General features: G+C 36.9%; 1 protein-coding gene across 2 annotated transcripts in view; it reads left to right on the top strand.

Moving 5' to 3' along the window:
- Nucleotides 1-24211, top strand: part of ZNF407 (zinc finger protein 407) — a 334832-nt gene that overhangs the window by 224457 nt on the left and 86164 nt on the right. For both annotated transcript variants that reach the window (XR_014590699.1, XM_083867457.1), the window contains exon 8: nt 12409-12587. Coding sequence is in view for 1 of the 2 variants with exons in the window: in XM_083867457.1 (XP_083723583.1) it covers nt 12409-12587 (179 nt within the window). In the remaining variant the exon portion in view is untranslated. The remainder of the gene's footprint in view (nt 1-12408; nt 12588-24211) is intronic.

Here is a 24211-nt window from a genome sequence, read left to right as displayed (position 1 = left end):
TTGTTCTAAAGTTAGTACTGTTCCTTAGAATCACATACTGAATTAGCTCTTCAAGGATTAACTATGATGCAAAATAGATTCAAAGGAATAGTTTGGTTTTATATAAAAGATGAGAAGTGCAGAGTTATTTTTTGGTGGGTTGTGTTTGTTTGTTTGTTTTTAGTTTAAGAGTGCAATATATGTTTTCTTTAGCTGTAAAAGCACAATCAAGGCAACATGATAAGTGAGCCAGTGTTGTAAAAGTAAAACTAATTTTGCCTTCACTCACATGAGCTATAGAAGGAGGAAGCTTTATTGTCCCTGGGAAGGTGATAAGGCAGAGTAATTGTATATTATACTGTCCTGGAACATCTGCCTGAAGACTGTTGGAGCAATTCATCTATCATGGACGATACAGCATGTTTTGTCTTTCTGCTTTAACCCATCCCCACTGCTGGCCTGCACGAAGGTTTTGATAGGGACTGTGCCTGGGCTGGGGCTCACATTAATCAGTCCCCTTGTTCAACACTCCAGCTGACATAATTACAACCTGCGCACAGCAGTTATTCAAGTTGAGTCCTTGTCACTCGTGGTGCGAAACTACACAGCTCAGATCCCGAAGGAGATTGCCTTATCACACAGAACAAGGGCTCACAGGAGTTGAAGAGAATAGAAATGGGAAAATGTCTTCCGGGAGTACTATATATTCCTTTAAAATAAGACATTTGAGAGACTTACAAGGGACAAAGAGAAGCATTGTGCAAGGTCTGAAATGAACAGGTTATTATTTTTAAAAGGATTACACAGGCCATTTTTGTGAAATGGACATGCATTATTAAATAAATTCAGTGGTCTCTCTTATCATTCAGTGGCTCTGCACTATTAGTTTTCTTCAGAAGTGATAAAATAGTTTTTGACTTGTATAAGCTTTAAGTATCTCTCAGTAGAAATCATCAGAACACAACTAATAAAAGTGCACATATTATACCAGTAAAATTGGCACACACATAAGGGAAGATCTGCGAGGATCAGAGTGAAGGGTGAAGGAAGAAGCATGCAAAAGGGTTTCAAAGATGAGCAAGTTCATTAGTTTCTGCCCTTGTATGATACCAGAATGTGAAAGGTGAAGCAAAAGAAAAAGTTTCATATTTTACCATTCTTCCCTCTTTTCATGTTAACCCACTGTGGGAAAAAAGACAAGTCCGTAATAGTATCTATCATAATGAAAGAGGCTTATTTTCATGTGATATGATGGGGTTAATTTTATATGGTTGTCAGTTTTTTCTTTAAGACCGAACCTTTGCATACATGATCCTAGGATAATTTGTTTGGTATTGGTCTATAAAATTCCTCAATATGACAGAATTTCATTGGTATCCAGAAGGCTTTTGCCCTGGTGTTTAAATTTTTTTCTTCTTGGGTTAGCTTTTTGAAGTAATACCATTCAAGCAGTTCCTATTCTTGTCTATCAATAGATTTAGAATGTTGCCCTGATTTCTCATCTAGTTATGTCTGTTAGACATAATTGTGTATTGTTGAAAGAACAGTAAAAATGTGTCTATTCTGGGTGGTCCAATTTTAATCTAATATTTAACAAGACACCTTATCTGCAGCTTTGAATAGTCTTAAGTACTATTTACTTTACTTACATATAAGTATGCTAGGTAAGTCAAATACATAGTTCAGTGTTTTCATTCCATTTCAGTAGTTTTTGGTCAAGTACAGAGCACATTAATTTTAATGTGTAGGTCTCCAGTTAAATTCCAGCTATGTGAAAACTGCAGTTTCTTACTGAGCAGCAGGGCGTCCTTATAGGCAAATGTACTCGTGTAGGAACAAAAATCACGTTTTGCTTGCTCCTTACTCCTAAAACCAGTACTCTTGGAGTGAATGATGTCTGTGAAGTAAGCCCAAAGTACAGAGCCAAATGCTGCATTTACTTACATTTGTGCAGAAAATGGCATTATGAGGACATAATCTGAAGAGAATGATGTTTCTCTGATACATGCTTTCAACACACATTTTAGATTAGATAATCAATCATGCCTCCACCTAAAGACCTAAATTTGACTTTCAGAATCTAAGATATTTTTGCAGTATTGACAGCCAGGAAGAATATATTTTAATTTGCAGACTGACCAAATTTCCATGACATCATGGAAGCACAATAAATGGCTGACCTCACAATGACATTTTTCAGACTTAAACTGTACTTCTTGGAGACTTTGAGCCCAGAAAAAGCCTTAAGCTGAGCCAGTCTGACCTACAGAAAACAAACTGCATAGGTGTTTTTTGGGGGTTTTTGTTTTTTATTTTTTTCTCAGTTTACTCTGTCCTGAACCTACTAATTCTGACTGAATTTTATGATCTAGAAACATATTCAGGTTTGATCTGAAAACATAAAGTTGCAGAACCAGCTTCCCTTCTGTGAAAGATTAATTGCTGAAGAAATTGTGCTTTGTTTCTCAGTTGAATTTGACTGTTAACTTGCAGTCATTGCTTTCGGTTTCATATAGGTTTTCTCTAAGTTAAGTTGCTCCTTAATCACACCTTTTTTCCATGTTAAGTTACTCATGGGCCAAGCTCAAGTGTAATAAGCAAAATAGAAAGGGTTCTTATTAAGTGTTTAGAGATTTTTACCCCACTTAACTTCTATTTCTATTTATAATCACTTTGTGGCTGTTTGTTCCCTTTTTAAGTGTAGGCAGTAATACAGGAAATATTCTAGAATTAGTTTCTCTGGTATTGCAAAGGGAGCATTACATCCTTACATTTGCTTGCTACTCCCTTGCTTATACAGCTAAATATAGCATGGGGCCTTTCTGCTTATAGCATCACACTAGAAGTTCACATTAAACTGATGGTCCACTAATCTCTAAATCATTTTCAGTGTCACAGCTTTTCACAGCATTGTCTAAGTTACTTGCATGCATTGTGCAAAGGTGAGAAAGCTAACATGTAATTGTGTGTGTACATGTTGTGATTGAACACGCCTGGCTTCTGCGACTGCTCTGTAAGATGGTAGTGTCATTGCTATTAATCATGCTGCCAATTACAGTGTTGTCTGCAAATTTTATTAGCAGGGATTTTATATATAGTTTTGGCATGCATAACAAAAGTGAATCTTTCAGACAATTATTGCTGATTCCTTTGATAAATTGGAGCATTTGAAATGAGGAAGAAAATGACCATCTCTTTTTGCATGGGGGGGTTGAGGCTGGGATAGGGCAAGAAGAGGCACTGTATTAGCATTAAAAAAACCTACTTTGAGCAGAGATTGTACAGACTACAGTGCCCTGGGTATGAATCCAGGCTGCAAAGCAACAGGATCTGCCCTCTAGGGAACCGTGTTGTCACTAAAATGGCTGAAGGAACTGACACGAAGGCCAGTTGGACGAAGTACCATCTGCATCTGAGATTGACAGGCAGCCTTTAGGGTCTGTTGCTATCATTTCTGACTCCAGCAACATTAGGAGTCCAGTTTCATCTTGTGCAGCCGCTAGAGTCCACACCCTTTGCTAGGCTCCATCTGCACTTCTATATCTGTGAAAATACTTTATGTGTTCCTGAGGATATACAAACAGACTCCACAGAATTGTTCAGTTACTTTATGTGGTCATTAAAAGAAGTACAATAGGGAAAAAATTGATGTTGAAAGGAAATGCGTGTCTTCAATTAAATTCATCCCAGCTTTTTTAAAAAATTGATGTTTTCCATGGCCTCATTTCAGCAAGGTATTTGATCATGTACATAAATTTAACCTTGTGAGTCATTCTTTTGAAGTCAACGGGGGCTGCTTGTACTTAAGCCGCACAAATGCGTAAGTACCTTGTTAAATCAGGGCCTGTGATATCTAAAGCCCGGTCTCCATCCTCACACCACTGCAGAGGTGCTGTTTCTCAGACCAACTTCTCTTTTATGCCATCTGCTCTAAGAGGAAAGGAAAGGGGGAGGGAGGAAGCCCATGAACAATGGAGTGATTATTCTCAGTTACTGTGAAATAGATGAACTCCACCTGCTATTTCTGCCACTTAAACCTTGGCTGACACAGTGCAGCAGTGCACTGTGCACAGCAGACCCCTGCATCCCTCAAGCTGCAGGCACACAGGCCCTTGAGCTGGGCCATCACAGAGACCACTCTGCCTGCAGCAAAGTGGAAGCCAGGAGTTCGAGCAAATGTTACAGAGAGTTTTGAGAAGCAGATCAGTCCTATGAAAAATAGTTTGGTTATTGTTGTTTTGGTTTTGGTTGGTTTGGTTTTTTCCTTCCTTTGTTCTGCACAGCACCTGTGAGGGACAATGAGGACCACAGCACAGGTGGAGAACTGAGGCACATTTCCATGACTTTCTTTACTCTTTCCATCCATTCCTTCCAAGTCTAGCAGTTTGGATATAATTAGCAGGTTTCTGTCTAAAAGCCTCTTCTTTGTTTCTTTCTCTCTTTTCTTGTAGAAAATAGAATGGAAGTATTTAAGGCAGGATGCCATAGTTCCTTGGAATCACAGATGGGTTTTTTCCTGGAGAAAGTCATGGGGTTTTTTTTAATTGTGGAGTCTGTTGTTTGCTGTTTTTTTACAAAAATACTCTGAAATTCATGAGTAGATCTAGATGCCAGCACTGGGTCTATACTTCGGTTTTTGTTCACTGTGCAGGGTTGTAACTGGATTTACAGATTCCTCAGAGGTAAACAAGACTAGAGTACATCACTTCTTATTTCCCTTCAGAATTTCCAATTACCCTGAATTTGCCTTTAAAAGCGTTTACTTCGGCTATCGTAATGATCAATTACTTGAAACTGGGAATTTTCATTCCAATACATTGTAAATAGAATGGTGGATCCATGGCCAAATTACAATTTGGACATGCTAGTCTGCTGAATGGAGCTCAGACACAAGCAGTAATTATCAATCTTCCATCATTTTCTCTGCTGACGCACAAGTTTTTGCTGCTTCCCTACAGGGCTCTGCTACTTTTTAGCAGCCAGCATTGGACATCTGTCACACATACTGTATGTCATAACAAATAGATCATTACAGAAAAAAATGCAAAGCTAAAAATGTAGAAAAGCAGAAAACATTACGATTATTATCCCTGAGTGTTGGTATAATACTATCAGAATAAATCCCAAATACATTTTATTATTTCCTTTGTGAAACTGACTGTATTATAAAATCTCATTAAAGCATGTAAATGTAGTGTACTCTGTTTTATGGGCTACTTCATATTTTCTGAGTGGCAACACATGCACTACATGGCAGTACATGAAAACATGGCAATACAAGTGGCCACCAGGTTTTTGGGCATGCATTTTTATAGCACTGTCAATGTGTATTTTAGTCACCTTTTCTTGGTAGAGTTGAAAAGCTGTGAGCAAATACTCGCTTCAGAAGCAGCTATGATGGCAAAGGTGTTGCTTGTTCCCAGCAGCTCATTGCCTCTGTCCACCAGAGGTCTTCTGGAACAGCACAGGGAGGTGTTTGGCAGCAGTGACAAGCAGAGCTGAGCTGGCACTGGGTACATTGGAGTTGCCCTTCTGAGTTTCCAAGGAGCCATGTGCTGCTAATTCCGGCAATAGTATCATAAGTCACTTGAGAATTGAAGTTGGTTGCAGAGCATTGGCACTTGTATCTGTGTGATTGTTTCCCCACTCACTTAAAACCTAAATAAAAGGTAGAACTTTTGCTTTTAAAGGCAGAGCAAGGAAAAAAGTAACCCAGATGCATGTTAGTAGTGAGAAGGCTGAGAAAATACATTACATTTCTTAATGTATATATTATGTGTGTTTGTTAACATCTAATAATTATTGCAGTTTTATAATGTTATTTTCAACACATTATCACATTTTTGGCTATGATAGTTGTTTTTTTTATTATTTCTTGTGCAATACTGTATTGACTTGTAGCACTGAAAGGTAAGCTTAATGTTTGAACTTGCAGTCTGAATTGCCAGTGGTATGTGCAGATTATGCATTATTATATAGCTAGTTTGCACTAACAGGCAATGAGTTTATTTTTAAAAAAAAACAGAAATGTAGCTAAATCTTGAATATGCAGAGAAGAATTTCTGGTTGGTTGGTTGGTTGGTTTGGGTTTTTGCTAAGTAGAAGTTGGGCAAAATGACTGTCATTGTGGAGGTTTTGATTGAATAAGCCTGCTTGTATAATGTAATTACCACAGATTGAGATATTTTTTTCTTTCCTGTCAAGAAAACATTGCCCTTTAGGTTGTTTACCACCACCCTGCTGAATGCTAGTTTTCATACAGTTTAATGACAGCAAGAAACAAAGTCAGGCTAGAGGGGTTGTGTGTTTTGGAAAGCAGTAGTGCTGAAAACAACTTGAAAGGTACCTGCATTTGACTGAGTGTGCAGGAGCTCTTGGTGCTGCAAGAAGTATCTAGCAGTTTCCAGAACTGACTGCAACTGGAGAATGCTGAGTCTGGGGAAAGTCATCACATCCATTTATGCAGCACTGGTGTGAAATGTGAATGTATTCAAAGCTTAAAGCAACTGGAAAGAATGTAAGGAGAACCTGATGATTCCTCTGAGTGAGTTGAAAGGAACTTGGTCTCTGTAGCTCTCCTGCTGGAGGTCTGTGTATCAGGAGATTCTACAGCCAGGCAAGCTGTGTTGGACATGTAGCACTGTTAGCTAGATGCAGGGGGATAAGAAATACAACACTTTGTAAAAGGGAGAGTGATCAACTGAAGAGTAATTTGCCTGTGATTTCAAAGGACTCCCTATTGCTCTCCATCAGAAACCATGTTTTAGTAAGAAGAGAGTTATGATTTGAGAAAAGAATCACTGGGAGAATGTTTATGAACTGTGCTATCAATGAGTTCAAGGTAAATGTTCCATATGACTTTGCATTTCTAAAAATCTATGGCTCTCCTTTTCTAGTGTAATAACATTATTGCAATTTTGATTCAAAGACAGTTTTCCTAGTTAAATGGCATTTTCTCTGAAAGAAATACCTGCAAATATTTGGTGATTAACTGAGGTTAGGAATCTACAATTGTACATATTGCTTCATTCAGAAGTTTACTTTCATCATAAATGCTTTTATTTCTGGAAGAAAATATCTGGAGACTTTGCTATTTTTCGGTCAAAATGCTGCAGTTTCTCTGTACTTGCAGGTTGCATAGCAGGGTATAAAGGGGGCAGAAGACCTGTCTATATGAGACTGAAGTTGATTCATACTGACAAACAGGGGAAAAATAGAAATCTTTTCAATCACTTGGTTGTATCACTGTATTTGTTTTCATGTTGTAAATAGTGATGTCAATGGAGCTGCCGTAAGTCTTTTATGGTATATGCATTTCTCTGCAGAAAGAGGGTGTTTATACCTAATGTGCTGGAGAAGACCTTTTGAAAAAGGTTTATTTTGTGCAAATAAGAGTCCTACAAGGTGCTAAATTTTTTAAAACTTAGTGGACTAGATAATTAACATTTTGCCTCATTTGCACCTCTAAAACCTTCCATTTCCATGTCTTGCAGTAAGTATCTTTCTGAAAATGTCAGGCACTGCATAATGGAAGAGTGCTCTAATTTCAGTTTCTTATTAGTAAATAGGAAAAAAATAATAAAAATTGATTACTTCCTGCAATATTTCATTTAGCTGTTTAATACAATGCTAATGTCTTCTTATATAAAAAAACCCTTTAAAATATAGAAGCATTCCTATTCTGCATGGGCAAATTTAGAATTGACAGATATTTTGTTAATTTCTCTTACTTCATGATTTTTATCCAAAACACTACGTAAAAAACAAGGACAGCAAATAGCTTGGTACTGGGCAGCCACAGGTCTGCAGTTAACTACTGAACTTGGCTGTTTACAGAGGCTGCTTGAATCAGGGCTGCTGGCTGGAGAGTGCAGAGCACAATCCAGCCAGGAGGCTGGGGATGAGTCCCTCTGCACAGAGAAGGGATGCCCAAATCCCTGCCCTTGTACTGCTTGCTGGTGAGACTGGCTGGCTGAGCTCTGCAAGGCAGGAAAGAAGGAAGAGATGATGGAGAATATAACTGCAGACTGCACTTACTGAGGGGACCTTCAGGCAGACTGTTTTCCCCCCAGCACAGATTTGCTCCAAGACTCATTGTTCCACCCATGTTTCTCTGCTGCTGACTTTGGACTCCAATCTCTGCGAAATGCATGTCTCTGCTCTGCCATCCCAGACCCCTGAACAGTGCTGCTGTTTATGCTGGTATAGGCCTAGTTTTGCTGAGGAATCCAGTCTTTTGCACATTATAGCTTGCCAATGCAGTGGAGAAAATGTCTTCATAGAGGCACTTACACTACCTTTCAGGGGCTAAAGGCACTTTTTGGGTTAAGGAGGAATGCAGTTATGAGGACTTTTGTCCCATCCACCAGAAGCCTGATTTTCCCACTCTTCTGTAGACCATGCACTCTTGTTTCTTGTTCTTAGCACAATGCCATAGTTTTGGTTTCTTTTTGTAAAGAATTGAAACATATATATTTAAGGATAGGAGAAGGAAGGAAAAGTAAACAGAGGCAACAGCTTCTCATGTTGAGAAGATGTCTGGCCATTTATACAGCTCCTAACCTTCCACTTTATTTCAGTCTCCCAACAAATTGGATCAATGGTGCTAAGAGGCAAGAGTGCAGATGGCTATGGAATGGGGCATCAGACTTCCTTGTCACAGGATGATTTCTGTGCAAGCTTGATGGCCACTGAAAAGCTGAATAAATTGTTTGTAATTGGAGCATCCCAAATAGAGAGAGAGAGAGAGAGAGTTGGGACTGGTCAGTGTCAAGAAAAGACTCAGGGGATGTCATCTCTGTGCACACATATCTGAAGGGAAGCTCTTTCTCATTGGTGCTCAGAGACAGAACAAGAGGCAATTGGTACAAACAGGAAGATAGGAGGTTTCCTCCGAACATCAGGGAACACAATTCCATTGCTAGGGTGACTGAGCACTGGCACAGGCAGCTCAGGGAAGGTGGAAGATATCTTTGGAGATATTCTGAAGCTGCCTAAAACTGGTCCTGGGCATCTGGCCATGGGTCATCATTCCTGAGCAGCAGGGATGAACCAGAGAATCTCAAGAGGTCCCTTTGAGCCTTAAGCATGCTGATTCTGTGACTAAAGTACCATTTTACAATTGAAAAGTCATTTCCAGTTTATCCTACTTGAATACACAGGAACCATTAATTTATTAAGAGCAGAAAAAGACACCTGGTTGGTAGGAATGGACTTGTAATGGCAACATGGAATGTGCAACTAGAACAGCAGTGGGAATGCATTGCTATTTGATGAACATTAGAGACAAATGCCCTTTTTTGTCTTTTTTCCAGAAGAGGTTTTCTGTTCATCTTAAGCAGTAGCTGCCTTTCTCAGGAGAATCTTACCATCTGTCTCCCTTATTTTAAAGTGTTATCCTTTACAGAGATGTGGGAGCTCTCCTCTTCATGGAAAGTAGGCCTGTGCCCTTCCCAATATATCAGTCTTTCATGGAGGGGGTCATACAGGTTTGTTGCATGGGAAGTATGGGCTGAGCTTTTCAGCTCCTCATATTTTCTGTTCATCTGCAAAGTACCTTAGCAACATTTTCCATCTCCTCTCTCACTGTGTATAGTACTGACAAGACAACTGAAAAATCCATACAGGCCTCCCTCTTCTCTTTAATAGGGTTTTTTGTGGGCTTTGAATCAAGTCTCAAACTTCTCTTCACATCTAATAAGACATACTGCAAGACTTGAAATAAAAAGAAAATTTTTATTGTGTTTCTCTACATCAGAATTGAATATAAACTCATTGACTGTCGCTTTAGACTAATAAAGTCTCTCTAATGAGTTCACTTCCTGTTACTTCAGAGCATGGACAAATTGACAGAAATATATAAGTTTGATTTTAAAAATGGATCATGAGGATGAAAGCATGCTTACATGAAGCAATGGTAATAGTAATTTAACTTAGAAACCTCTACTATATCTTTACTGAACTACAGGCTAGTCTCCTAAAACCTGCATTTATTTGTTTGTGGCTGTAATTCAGACTGGAACTCAAAAACCAGAAAGACTTTCCTCAAACGATTTTTATTGGGCTGGGCTCTATTTTCCAAATTTCAGAACAAAGGAAATCCATATTTCAATTCATATTCAAAGTTTATAAACACCTGGAAGTGAATCTTATAATACAAGGCCTGTCAAAAGCTTAACTATCTTCACTATTGCAAGATTATAATGTTTTAGTTATATATTCTTGTCATGAGATAGCTTTAATAAAAATACAGTGCTGCTTAAAATCACAGACCTTGTGTTTACTCATATGATATGAAGTGATGTAGCTACACACACAGTGTGTTAGTGGGGGTGTTTTGTGTCAGACATATAATAACATACTTGTACAGGACCTGGGAGAAGACTCCTAATAAAACACACATTCAAAGCACACTGAATAATTAAGAAACATTTTATATGCAGTATACTTTTGTCCTGTCATATTTAAAGGTATCCCTTGGGTTCAAAAAATGCTTGGATTTGCCAGTTACTATCATGGTTTATCTTATGATGATGGCAATTGCTGCTTTGCAGCCTAATATGAGAGACCATTTGTAATGCCTTGTGATCTCATATTCCTTATTTCTGATTAAGCTTTCCTGGCCTTGTCACATGGAAAAATATGAGTTTAAATTTTTTATATCTGTATGTTGATGTGTTTAGCGACAGATTTTTACTGATGACTGAATAAATGAGGCTTCGGGATTGCTCTGTTTAAAGTGGCTGAAGCAAATTCCAAATCAAAGGAGATAAAACTGGCCTTTTATAGCTTGAACAGGCTGGGTTTTCTTCACAACTCTTATATAGGTCTCCACAGATCCTTTATATATTTCACAGAAATATTTCAAAGTAAAAAGTTTTATATTTTTCCTTAACATAGTATGAGAGCTAAGCTGAAAGAACACAGATATTTTATTTCAGATTCATATGCTCTGCTTTAATCTACTGCCCTTTAAAGTATAACCCATGATAGAAGGTTACCAGGTTGTCTCCTGCTTTCATTGCAGTATACACTACCTTTTTTTTCTTTTTTTGTAAAATACGTATTTCATTTTAACAACATTTATGAGCATTGTAACATTTTTAGGGCTGAATTCTGAAAGATGCTGAGGACCAATATTTTCTATATTTTTCAGTGATAACTGTCTTCTCTGACATTCTCAGGCATTTGACCATTATACCAGTATATAGCAGATGGACATGACAGAGGGTGAGCTTTGGCAGCACCGTAAGGCAGATATCAACTTTACTATGAACATTTCCGAGGGAGAGGCAAGCATTCCAGCAGAACTTCAAGCTGCTACTTCCAGTTTAATTTAAGGGGTCCTTTTTTTAGGCGCCTATTACTGTGGAATTTTTATCAGTGAGGGGTATATAACCACTTGCCCAAAATGCTACAGTTGTCTTGTTTGAGTATTTGTGAAGTATTATGCATTTGTGTGGTTTATATCAGTGTTTGCACTTTTTTCCAGTTAGGCTGAACTACTGTTCTTAGTTTAGCAATAATAATAGTATATGCTTGTAAGAAAGTCTAAGCAAAACCCCAAAGCCATGGTACACATGGTTGGTTCTGTTCTTTTGAGTCAAGAATAAATATACTGACTATTTCTGATTGAAATAAATGGAGCAGCAATGTATTTTATGTAGGATTCATAACAAAGTTTAAATAAGTAGGGATTTCTAATGCACAATAATTTTGTAATGGGATAGGAAATTTTTAAAGACTAGAAATTAAAAATTACTGCTGTATGTATCTCTCTGTGAACAAGGGAATCATGAAATCTTTTCTTATAACTTTTTTTCAGAAATATGATTATAAATATTGCTTTAAAATGTGTTGAACTAATTGTATATGTAATCTGACTTTTATGCATGGAAATTCCACTACTTTCACAAAAGCTGTGTTTAAGGTGTAAACCAGAATCCGTGTGTATTTTCAAAAAGATGTAAACTTGAACAACTCAATCCCCCTTCCTAGGAACAGTTCACGCAGTGAGATGAAAGTTGGTGGAACATACTTGCCAAAAAAATTCACAGCAACTCCTGTTGAATTTAGGAACTGTGTAGGAAAGGTTCATATGAGCTCCGTTGGGAATATTACAGGCATTTGTGAATTTCAGTTTTGCTAAATAAAGACTTTTGCTTAATTTCTGTCCATCACTGACTACCATGAGAAAAACAGAAATTCTGTTACAAATCAATCATTCTGGTTCAGATGTAATGTTCAGTTAACCTGAAACAGCTTTGGGAGCCTTCATGCAAAGAACAACATTTATGTAAAACTTAAGAGGATGCAAAAAATCTACAGATAATGAAAAATGAGTGATGACTACACTAGGTTTTATTTGAACGACTGGTAGAAAGTAAATAAATATATAATTTTTTTTTTCTTTTTCTCATTGCTGTTTAGATCTAACTGTGCAGAAAATATCCGTAAACACATCTTGCATACGGGAAAGCATGAAGGAGTAAAAATGTACAACTGTCCTAGGTGTGACTATGGAACAAATATCCCTGTGGAGTTTCGTAACCACTTGAAAGAGCTACACCCAGACATTGAAAATCCTGATCTGGCATACTTGCATGCTGGTAAGGTCATTCCTCCCTTTGCTTACAAATTCTTTTCTAAGTGCACGTGCTTAAATGATTATAATAACAAACAAGAAGTTATTTATTCTGAAGAAGAACATCGTTTTTAAATGGGCTTAATCCTCTTCAAGTTTTCCAGGGTTGAAGATTATGCATTAAGCACTGAAATCTGTTCATGTTACACAAGCAAATCTTGCAGTTCAATAAATAAACATCAGAAGTGCATGCTATTTAGATTCCTCATTTTGAAATCTAACTGAACTTTTAGGGAGAATTATTTTTTTTACATTTTTATTATGTCCCTCTGCCTATGCTATTCCCCCAAAAACAGAAACACAAATTCCATAGGAAATACAGTGGCAAATTAATGCACTGCTTTAAAAATTCTTAGATTTCATTACAAAAAAGTAGAATGTTCCTCATTAAAAGGCAGAACAGCAGAGCTCAACCAACAACTTAGATGTATGTTTTCAGGCTTTCTGTTAGAGAGCACACACATGGAAGTCACTGGAGGAGGGCAAAACAAAAACATTGCTTTGGAAACAGGAATTAAAAGAAAAGAGATGGGATGTTTTCTGTTTAGGAGCAAGGGGTTTTTGGTTTTATTTGGTTTTGGTTTGGGTTTTTTTAATAGATTCTACATTTCAGAGTGGAAGGCAGAAGATGATTGGAAGCATCAAGTTAGGAGAAAAATAAAGAGTTCAATGGTAGAAGATTAGGAGAAATAATACAAAATTAGTCTGGAGCGTGAATGAAATGTATTCTTAATGCAGGAGAGACAGATAACTTAGACATCACTGGGTGGAAAGACAAGTCAGAGCAGTGGGAAAAAAGAACAGATGGTGAGAAGAAAGAGTTGGGGAATCCAGAGGAAGAAGAAGCTATGTGGGCCAAAGTCTCCCTGAGATGCAAATTAATCTTCCATTGAAGTACTACTATTAGTACTCCTGTGTCAGATTTGAATCTTGTGTAAGGAATTAATTTCATAGTTTTTTATACTCTCATACCTGTAAAAAAGCATAACCTGGAGAGTTTTCAAGCAGTTTTGTGCCGTATGTACACTGTAGTTATTTTAAAACCTCTCCGTCTTCTCAAAATGACTGCTTGCTTTCTTGACTAGAGGCAGTGTATTATTTGTACCATATATTTCTATTTGCCAAGTATTCCACTTCATTTTGGAACCAATCATCATGTCATGTCAGCATATGGTGGATAATATCTGGATGTGCAAACAAAATGCCAGTTGGCAGAATCCCAATTTCAAAATAGGTCAGAAAACTGATCACATTTCACCATAGTTCTCACTAAAGCAAATGAATATTCGACTCAGAGCTTAAATCCAGACACTGTTGGATTTTTACTACAGTAATCCCACTTAATATGAAAAAATCAAATGCTTTCAATAGACAGATAGACAGATGTAACAGAGAGCTGTAGCAGTGATAGAATCACTAATATTCCAAAATTACAAACATTTTATGTACATTTTCCTATTATTAGTCTAAGACTCTATCTGGATAAATTAATTGTTTCTTGCAGCATGCTGTGGTTAAAACTGTTCAGCTTGCTTGTCTTGGTAACACAGGAAAACAGTCATCAGTGTGTTGTATCCTAATGATATTTCTATTCTATACATTCACTCTCAAACTGTAGAAATTCCCTTGCACTAAACAGGTGCAAATATATTAGGACTAGCAAGAACAGATTGTCACCTAATGGTTGCCAGTCTCATCTGGAACTGGTATACAGCAAAAGTCTTGAAACATTGTTTGCATAATCCCGTTGCTAAAAGGATGACACTGTATTTTCCTTCCAAAAAGAAACACTGTTAAAGAGGAACCTGGGTGATAATTGTGTATTCATACCATAGTTAAATTAGAGGAGGTTTCTTTTCTTCTTTTTGATTCATTTCTAACTGCTGGACATCTGAGAGTTAAAGGTTTTAGAGAAGATTTTTAGAGGAATGAAGGACAACTCCTGTGCCCTGGCTAACATCCCTTATAAAAATAAGATTTGTTCTGTGTCTGGTTCACCGTTACTGATGACTTATTGGTCATTGGCTGCACCCACAGAGAATCTACAACACGACATAGAACCCCTTAGGATGATAGGAGTATGAAAGTGTCATACAAGATTGATTTTTTCCTTTTTTTTAACTTAAACATATTTGTCTGTCTTTTATGTTCTAATATTGCTTTGTAACAGGAAAGCCAGCCCTTTTGCTTCTTTGAGCAGATAGAAACAGAATTAGTCTCTTCACTGGCAGAAGGACAGACACCAACTCCAGCCAATTTGCAGGACAGGCAGAAACTCCTTCACCACAGCCAACCAAAAGAGGAGCTGTGGGGTACCTTTAGGATGTGACTGGGAGTAAAAGTCAAGTCTGTTTCTTGTCTGTGAAATTAAGACTGACAGTTGGATTTCTGATTTAAATTTAATGCTCTTTATAATTGTTGCGAGAAGAGTAGAAGCTTCAGACAAGCCTTAGCCTTGTTTAAGTTCAAGGAATCACCCTGGCCTGCAAGTTCTTATGATGGCAAGTCAGATCTATTTATAAAATGAATTATTTATTAAACAGAGAAGAGAGAGCAGATGAAAGATCTTAATCAGAGTCACTTACTACACAGTATAAAACTAAAAAGAACTACTAGTAGATTACAGCATAAAATAAAAATGTATAATATCAAGGTACCTATATTAGAGCCAGGAAAAGAAATAGTATTGATTAGGAGTCAAATCTAACTTAACACTGAAACAATGATAATGTGCACATTCCTTCACTAAATCCCTGGGGAGTACCCACAAAGCAGGCATCCCTGCTCATGGGAGAAACTCTATGCGTTTCCAGGGAAATGTATAGAAGATTGCTTTTGTGAAAGTTTGGTGTGGCTCTTGTGGTTGTAAAGTGAATGTCTGTCAAAAATGCGGTTTATCTTTCCAGATCTTACTTCCATCAGTAAGATGTTTGTTGGCAGCTGGGAGAGCTTAACCCCATGGTGCCAAAATAACTCACCATAAGACAGCTTGTCCTATTTGAGTTATCTGGCTGGTTAACAAACAGATAAGCTCTTGTGGGTGGTGAGATGCCCTGCTACAATAATATAATGCTCTAATATTAGTTTCCATGTAGCTTTCTTTGGCAGCTACTGTACTGCCTGATGGGGTCAATGGTAGTAAGGAGCTTGAGGAAGCTGCATTTCTAAGGGAGAGGCTGGGAAGATGGAAGGCAAAATAAGCTTTTACATTTGTGAGAATGGTACTGTAATTGCAAAGTGATAGCACTTCTGTTCTAAATTGGTATATAGAAATGCCAGAAAACTAAGCCTTCAGACTTTCTTTCCTCTTTTTCCTATAGGTTTCCTCTGTCATAGAGGGAGTTATTTAACAATACAGCTGTATTCCTTATAATTCTTACATATTTTAAAACAGTAACAGTCTGGATTATACTTTTGTCTTTAACTTTTAAAAATTCCTACCTTTTAACAGCAAGTCTTTCATTTAGACAAGCCAACAAAGATATATGCAGTTCACATAAAATTGTGAACTGAATTTGCTAGGCCATACTTCAAATACCAGTTTATGCATTTAACCTTAATTTTTATACAGATGATCAGATCTATTTTTTTAAATGTCTGTGTGTTGTTCTGTAGGAGCTTGGTGCCTATTTCTTGATATTTTCCGGCCCATTTTCTCAAGGTCTGTGTTAAAATTGAAATTTTCTTGGAAAAAAAGCCAGGAATCCAGACACTTTTCCATTATCCACAATATGAATTTATTTTCTTTTTCAAACCATATTTAAGATACTGATAGCTCTTATAGCTGTTCTAAAAACAGAACTGGGCTTACTAGCAAGCTCAGGAATCCTGCAGGTAATGTTTAAGTGATAGAAATTTGGTTCTAGTGGGAGCTGTTTATGTACATTCTTGTTATCCATGTGCAAATCTGAATGTACATCATTACAAATGGAAAATTAATGCAATAGATGAGCAAATTGTCCTATCATGTTGCTGACAACTTTAGTTGTCTAAAAATGACATTATTTGATTAAAAAAAAAAAAAAGTTTCTTACTGTGGGCTTGTCTGAATTGTGAGTCTCAAATCAAGCTGAAGAAATCTTTTGATTCTTGTGTGCATTGCATTTCCAAAATTCATGAATGTGTTTTCTTCTAACTGATGCTACATTGTAATACTGAGCTGAATTGAACCTGAATTCTTTGTCGAGTTGCACAGGAGAAGGGCCCATACCTGTGGATGATCTTGCAAGGGATCAGTATTCCAGTTTTCTTTCTTGGTGCTTTGTCTGCTTTGGAGCAGCATCACTTGGTAGTGATAATTTCAGTTTGAGCTAAATGTTCATCATTTAGGACCTCTTGTCTTACAAACATTGTGATACTATTATGATGCATTATTTATGTCCAAACAGTGTAATATCTATGCCTGAACATCTCCATTATTCCAATAGCTACAGAGTTCGTGGCATCTCACAGTGTGCCATAGCAGCCTTCTGTGGATACTAAACTGGTCATAAGCAAAAAGCTCTTCAGAGAGAAGGGAAGCAGTTTGCTCATTATTGTTTTTGTGATAATGTTGAAAGTTATGCGGTGATACTGAGAGGTTTTTTCCCTATCATTATTTCCACGCTGCACTGTACAAAGTGCAGATGATTTCCAAGAATGAGTACAATCCTAGAAGTCAGAACAACCTGGTCTTTCACTGAGAAAAAGATATAATGGTCCTGCTTTTTATACGAGCTTCCTCACGTGCAAAATAGATGCAATGCTTACATAGTTTGAGCCACAAAGCTCTTGCTGGAAAATGGCTTCACGACAGTCAACTATGTGATTGGGGAACTGCTTAAGGCACTCAACAGAAAATTTGATGATGTTTAATTTAGAATTAGCATTCATGCCAAATACTTCTTGGAAGTTGTTAAAAAAAAAGAAGAAATCAGTGAAGCCAGCTCAATTCATTGTGCTCTTTGGTAAGGTTTGAGGGGTTTTTTTTGTGACAATGATACTATGCTTGCAAAGCACTCAAATTTTCCAGCATGTGGTGAGAGAGTCTACCACCCATAGCCCCATGAGTAGGAGTGGAGGATCACTTACTCCTATGGATCCTGACAGAACTAAAAGTGTAAGCTGCTTCCCCGCTCTGCACAGACATGTTTTGGGCAATGCTTGGAAGTACAGCTTTGTGTGCCTGTGCCTCTGTGAAAATTATAGGTGCCTCTGGGGCTGGGCATTCACAGAACAAAGATCGTGACGATTGTGTTTTGGCAGTTAGCTGCCTACGTGGTGATTGAACGCTTAGTGTTCATGAAGAGTTACATAATTCATGACCAAATGATAGATAGGTACTTGATTATAGTGTATGAGTTGCTTCACAGGGAGAAAATATCAGACATGAGCTACTCTTAGTCTAGCTGAGAAAAGCCTAAGAAAAATCAGTTACTGAAAGCATAGTCAGACAAATTGAAATGAGAAACAAGGTGCAAACACTTAAATATGAGGTCAATTGAGCTCTGGCAGCAACTAGGAAAAGGAATTATTCTTGTTCTGTCCCTTTGAGCCTTGAGAAGACTGGATGTCTTTCTGGAAAATAGGTTTTAGGAGGGCCCAAGGTTTCTGGGTTCACTGCAAAACGTAAAGGGGCTTTGATATACCAGAAGTCAGACTATTATCTAATGGTCCTTTCTGCTCTTAAATCTTCAAACAGTGTTAATCTGCAGCCTCCTGGTAAGGGCTGTGTTTGTGAGTCTAAACTGTTTGGGTGTTGTGATAGCAGTGGAGTAGCTGAGGAGACAGCTAAGTCCCCCAAAGTGTTCTTTCTCAAAGAGGCAACATTCCCATCATCAGTGCTAAATTCTTACTCTCTTTGAGCCTGAAGTGGAAATACGCCAACTTAAACTGTTTGTTTCTGGTATGTCATTAAATCCTTGATAAAATATCTTGTAACATACATTTATTTATTTTTTTAATGTATTTGAAGAATCTGTATGAAATTCTGCTCTTTTCCCTGGCAGTTCCCATACTGTGTTATTGTCTCCTCTTTTAAATATGTTTGAAAAGTATTCTTGCAAACTTTAGTGCACTTTTCAAAAGGCCATGCTTTCCATACATTTTTCTTTCAGTTTCTTTAGCTTTTGAGAAACAGGGCTGTACCAGCAACCTGCAGCATTGATTGCATCATCAACAAGGGACAAAATTGTGATCCTATCAGTTGTAACAGTTGCAATATTCATGAATGGAATTCTGAAAGTTCAAATAGTTAATCCCAAATAAAATTGTGATCTTTATCCCACTTGACAGCTACATTTATCAAATTATTAAGAAAAAAAAATTGATTGCTAAAAGTTATGGTGTGATCTATTATGTGATTTTATCAAGGTATAACTGTATTACCAAATGGAAACGGCAGACTTATTCAGAATGTGAATTGGACACACAGAACCTGATAATATAGCAATTATACTAGCATCCTAGTGCTTTTCTACTTCTAAATATTTTTGCTGCTCCTTTTTTTTTGTGTGTTTTTTGATTCTTTAGTAGAAAATATAGAGTTAAAAAAATAGGAAAAATGAAACAATAAAGTCTGTTTGCTCTTATACTCTCTGAATTTATCTAACTACAAAAATATAAAATCAGTAAATGCTATTTATCAATGAAGCAATGGAAATACAAGTCAATTGAGTACTTACACAAACTTTAATTCATACCTGATGTAAAACCTCCAAAGAATAGATACACAGTTTTGTTTGCAAGCATATTTAACTTTTTTTTTGAATGTTTAATGTTCTTAATCTTTATCACTGTTTAAATAAAACACTTTAAATGCTGTCATTTGAAACAATATTAAAATTGTCATTGCTAGATATAGGGAAATCAAGTGCAAGCTTTTACAGCAGCAGAATATTGCTTGGGTTTCTAGTCAGATAAAACATTATTTTTGATGGCTGGTATACTTTAAAAAAAGAAAAAGGCAGCAGCAGCTCTGCTTCAAACAGGTTTGCTCTTGTCATAGCTATTAGTACCAGTCTTTCAATAGCATGTCATGTTGATTGGCAGACACTCCCTTTCCTCTTTTGTGAAGAATAATAATTTTAGTGTGTGCTTGAAATAAAAACCTAGTATAAATGATTTTCTGTTTGTAAAGGAGAAAGCCAGGTTCTTTTTAACATATGTAGATTATGTATTATTGTGTTTCAGGAAAGATTAATCTGTGTTTAAAAAAAAAATACTAAGTAATTTTTTTTTTTTAGAACTGTCATTTATTAGAAGGCATTTTATACCTAGCAGAGCTTCCATAGCCAGTATATTTATCTGGGTGGTCATGACATCAGGGTTGGTTGTTTCCAGGTAGCAAGTGAAATAGAAAAAAAAAATTGAGTTCATGAAAGTACTTTATCTTTTTTTTTTTTTTTTCCCTAGGATATTGCTTTTTCTGCTGCTGTTGAAGAGCATAGGGACTCCTTTCATAGTTCCTTAGTTGCTTTTCCTGAACAATCAGCATAAATTCCTGCTGAGTGACATGAAATGAGGTGTTGAAATATTTTGATGCAAATATTACATCATCTAATATTCAAAACCCAGCACTATTAATATTAGTTACATCCTTTAAGTGAATGGTATTCTCAGATACGAATGAAAACCAATCAGTCTCACTAAAGATAAAATGTTCAGGGTATAGTTTTAAAGGAAAAGGAAAATACTGCCTAGACCAAGGAGTCTTAATACTCTCTGCTCAGTGGTGGTATAACAGGTGTCCTGTTGTGTGCCAGGAGCTGCAGGGCCATTGCACAGGGGTTTCCATATTGTGTATAGCACCAACACCATGCAGTCACAATCCTGCTTTCTTTTCAGTGCATTTCTGTCCACAGCCCTCCTAGCAGTCATCATGCCTTTCCTGAAAACTATCCCAGTTCATAACAAGGCAACTAATTTTTGTGATGTGAGCTATGGGCAGATGAATCTCTTTGCCCATGTCTAAATATTTAGTCTGGGTGTTGGTGTGTGCCTCCTTTCCTGTCGTGGCATTCTAGTTTCCAAAATTGGGAACCATTTGGGTGGCCTGCAAGGGGGCTGTGACACAGTGGACAAAAGAGAAACCCTCTTCAGGTCTCAATTTTTGTTGAACCCTTAATGCTCACCTTGTGTCTGCCCTCAAAACACACAAAAAATGCCCTTTGACGTCCAAGGGTACTTTGCCCACAAAAATAATGTGGGGAATTTGCATCTGCTTTGCAAATTCCTTGCATTGCCCGTGCTGGATCCCTACTGGTGTCCATAAAGAGTGGTGCCTCTGCAAGGATGTCAGGTTCACCGATGAAAAGAAGGTAATCTTACTCCCAGATACTATTTCATTATATTAATAGATAAAATATCCTTCATGAAGAACGAGCCACATTATTGCCTATTTGGAGCTAAAAATAGGCTATCCTAACATAAAACTTTTAAAGCAAGGCTGAAATATTTAAGTGCAGAAGTAGAAGAAAGCCCTCAAGACATGACAGCCATCTAGAAAGGCAAAAATATTTAATTGTGCTAGAATATATATACGCATAATAATATGTGGCAAATGTAAATAATAAAAGTAAATACTAGTATTGGAATATCAGCATATTAAAATTCGGAGAAAAGCCCCAAAAATGGGATAACAAGGTCATCAAGGAAACTTTTCAAACAAACAAAAAGAAAGATAATAATCTTACAAGAGGAATAAAAACTAAAGGTTTGTAATGCCTAGGAATAATTCAGGATATTTTTAGGTGGAGCTTGTCTTATACTCTGGACACTTAAATTGCTTTCCTATTATATATTTTTACGAGTAGATCTCTTAGTCTATCATCCAGGGAAGTTATGCTGGAGTTCTAAGAAACATAAAGATCTTATATTTTATTTTCATTAAAGTAAATATAAAATAAATGTAAGATACATCTTGAAGAATGAAATGAAAATTTTGGTTTAAAATGTGTGGTAATTTTTTAGTATATATAGTAGATAAAACTTATTTAATAACATATATTTAAACTGTAGTTAAAACAATTATATATTCCTAGTCTGTGCCATAAATAATTTTTAAAAAAATAATTCTGATGAAAATATAAATAATAAATATCTATAAATAAACGTAAATTATAAATTTCTCAACCATGCTATCTCCTTTATGAACTAATTATTTCATCTCTTGCAGAGTTGAACTAACAGTACTTTGAAGACCCATGGGCACTATATTTCAAATTACCATACCAGGGTCTATTTTGCCTACATAATGCCAACACCTCTTGCTGACTTTCTCTGTGGCTGTGCATTATTTAGGGGAGACTTTATGCTTTTTTTCTTTCTGTGAGATGTTTCTAGCATCCCAACAATCTGCACTGAAATTATTCTTGATAAATAGCCTAAATGATTAATATTTGTAAATCTACTTGTAAGTCTTTGTCTGAGTTGTAGATATTTTTATAAGTTACACAAAATTACTTGCTTGTTAGACATAGTTTCCTTACTGCATAAATAATAGCAAATAATTTCAGAATCAGAAAAGTGCCAACATTGTTGCGGTTTACAGCTACCAACTAAGTGCCATGCCCCAATCACTCATTCCCACCAGTGGAGGCATGATGGGAATCACAAGGGTAAAAGTTAGAAAGCTCCTAGACTGAGATAAAGGCAGTTTATTAGGTAGAGTAACACAAGGAATTAATTCATCACATCTCATGGGCTGGCAGGTGTTACCTACAGGAAACCTGGGCTCTGAGACATGTAATGGTGGCTTGGGAAGAGAGATGCCAGTACTCCAAACATCCCCACACTTGCTTCTTTTCCCCTCCACTTTACATGCTGAGAATGATGCCATGTGGTCTGGAATTTCCCTTTGGGCATTTGGGTCAACTGTCCTGGCTGTGTCTCCTCCCAGCTCTTTGTGCCTCTCCAGCCTCCTCGCTGGTGGGTTGGGGAGCAGAATAGACCTTGACTTAGTGTAAATGCTGCTCAGGACTAGCGAAATCATCCCTATGACACTGTTTCCAGCTCAAATCCAACATATACCAGCTACTGTGAAGTAAGTTAAATATCTGAGCCAAAGCCAGAACATAGGTATGGGAGATTGAATCATAGTGTTGTGTGCTCAGTGCTTTACTACTTTGGGTCATGAGTGAAGAGAAGAGCCCTCAGCAATAATTGCTCCAATGAATCACAAATCATTGCAATTCCATGCTGATTTTAAAAATTTCTTCTGGACTTTCTTTTTGTTTGCTTTCATTAATCCAATCTGTGCTGCACTGACTTTCCATTAATTTCTTGACATGGCATCTTGAGTTTTGACCTTTGTAAGTAGGATGCCTTGTCTGTCTGATACTCATGTTCTTTTGTACTTCTAATTTCTATTTTACTTCCAATAGTTCTTAATAATTTTTTCCATCTTTTCATTTACCAGGTCTTTGGTACCTTTCAAATGCTAAATGCGCTCCCATATATCCTTAGTAACCATGCTGAATTTTTCTGTCCTTTTTAATATTTAGGTTTTATTGGATGAATGTAGATTGCACCTTCTCTAACTCTACCTTAAATAATTGCCACTTAAGGGAATTAAGAAGTACAAGGGAAGGAAAATGCTGACCCATAGACTAAGCAGAAGGAAAAAACGTTCCCACTGGGTCCAATTTCCTAAGAAGGACCATCAGGATAGTGACTAGGACCTGAAATTATGGGCTGAATGACCTCTAAAAAATTATCAGTTCAGAGAGGAGCTTGTCTATAACTGTTTGCACTAAAGGAAATGAAGATAGGTAGAAGTATCACAGAAGAAAGATTGCTTCACTTCCTTGGTGAACATATAAGAGCATAATATGAAACTATATCTCATATAAATACATTGCAGGTCGGCTGTCCATAATTCTTGTATCATGTCAAAAAGCCATGGAGACAGATATCATGTCTCTTAACTCCCAGCTGGCCAGTTAGTGGGGAACCCCTTTTTCTTAGTACATCTTCTGAATATAAGATATTTTATGCATGTCTTGCATTTATTGGAATGAGTATGTGCTCATCAATATCTAACATCAAAGAAATGGTTTGTACTTAAGTAACCACTGCAGATTTAATACAGATGTTTTCATTCTCTGAGTCATTACAATATGATTTTCATATAATTTTCTCTGATAGTAAAAAGGGACTTTAAAGTGTGTGCAATTTTCATATAAATTGCATAGGAACCTGAGCATTATTAAAAGCTCTGGGCTTCAGACAATTCAGATCACTGGTTCAGATTCCGCATGTCTGGATGAAAGGTACTGCTGGTTTAAGAGGGTGCAATTCCAGTTCCGTATCTTTGGGAAGTAGAGTAGGTGCCTGACATCCAAAAGCAGAATTGAACATGTTTCTGCACTGTAGTTGAGTACTTCTCTGGCATTTAAAGAAGATCAGTTACTGATTGTCACAATCCTTGCTTAAATAACATTTCAGAAACTTAGATTATTGTTGATGGAAGAGGCTTTTATTAGTAGTTGTCCTGTAGTTAAAAGAGTGGGTTGCTCTGTAACTGTTTGGGATTACAGTATAATGTACTTACAAAGTGTATGATGTACTTACAAAGAAGGCATTAAGATAACTACCGTACTACATGCTAAA

The sequence above is a fragment of the Zosterops lateralis genome (genome assembly GCF_965231275.1).
Source record: "Zosterops lateralis genome assembly, chromosome: 1".
Lineage (NCBI taxonomy): Eukaryota > Metazoa > Chordata > Aves > Passeriformes > Zosteropidae > Zosterops > Zosterops lateralis.
Note: the sequence above shows the minus strand (reverse complement) of the source record. Positions and strands in the feature narration are given on the sequence as shown.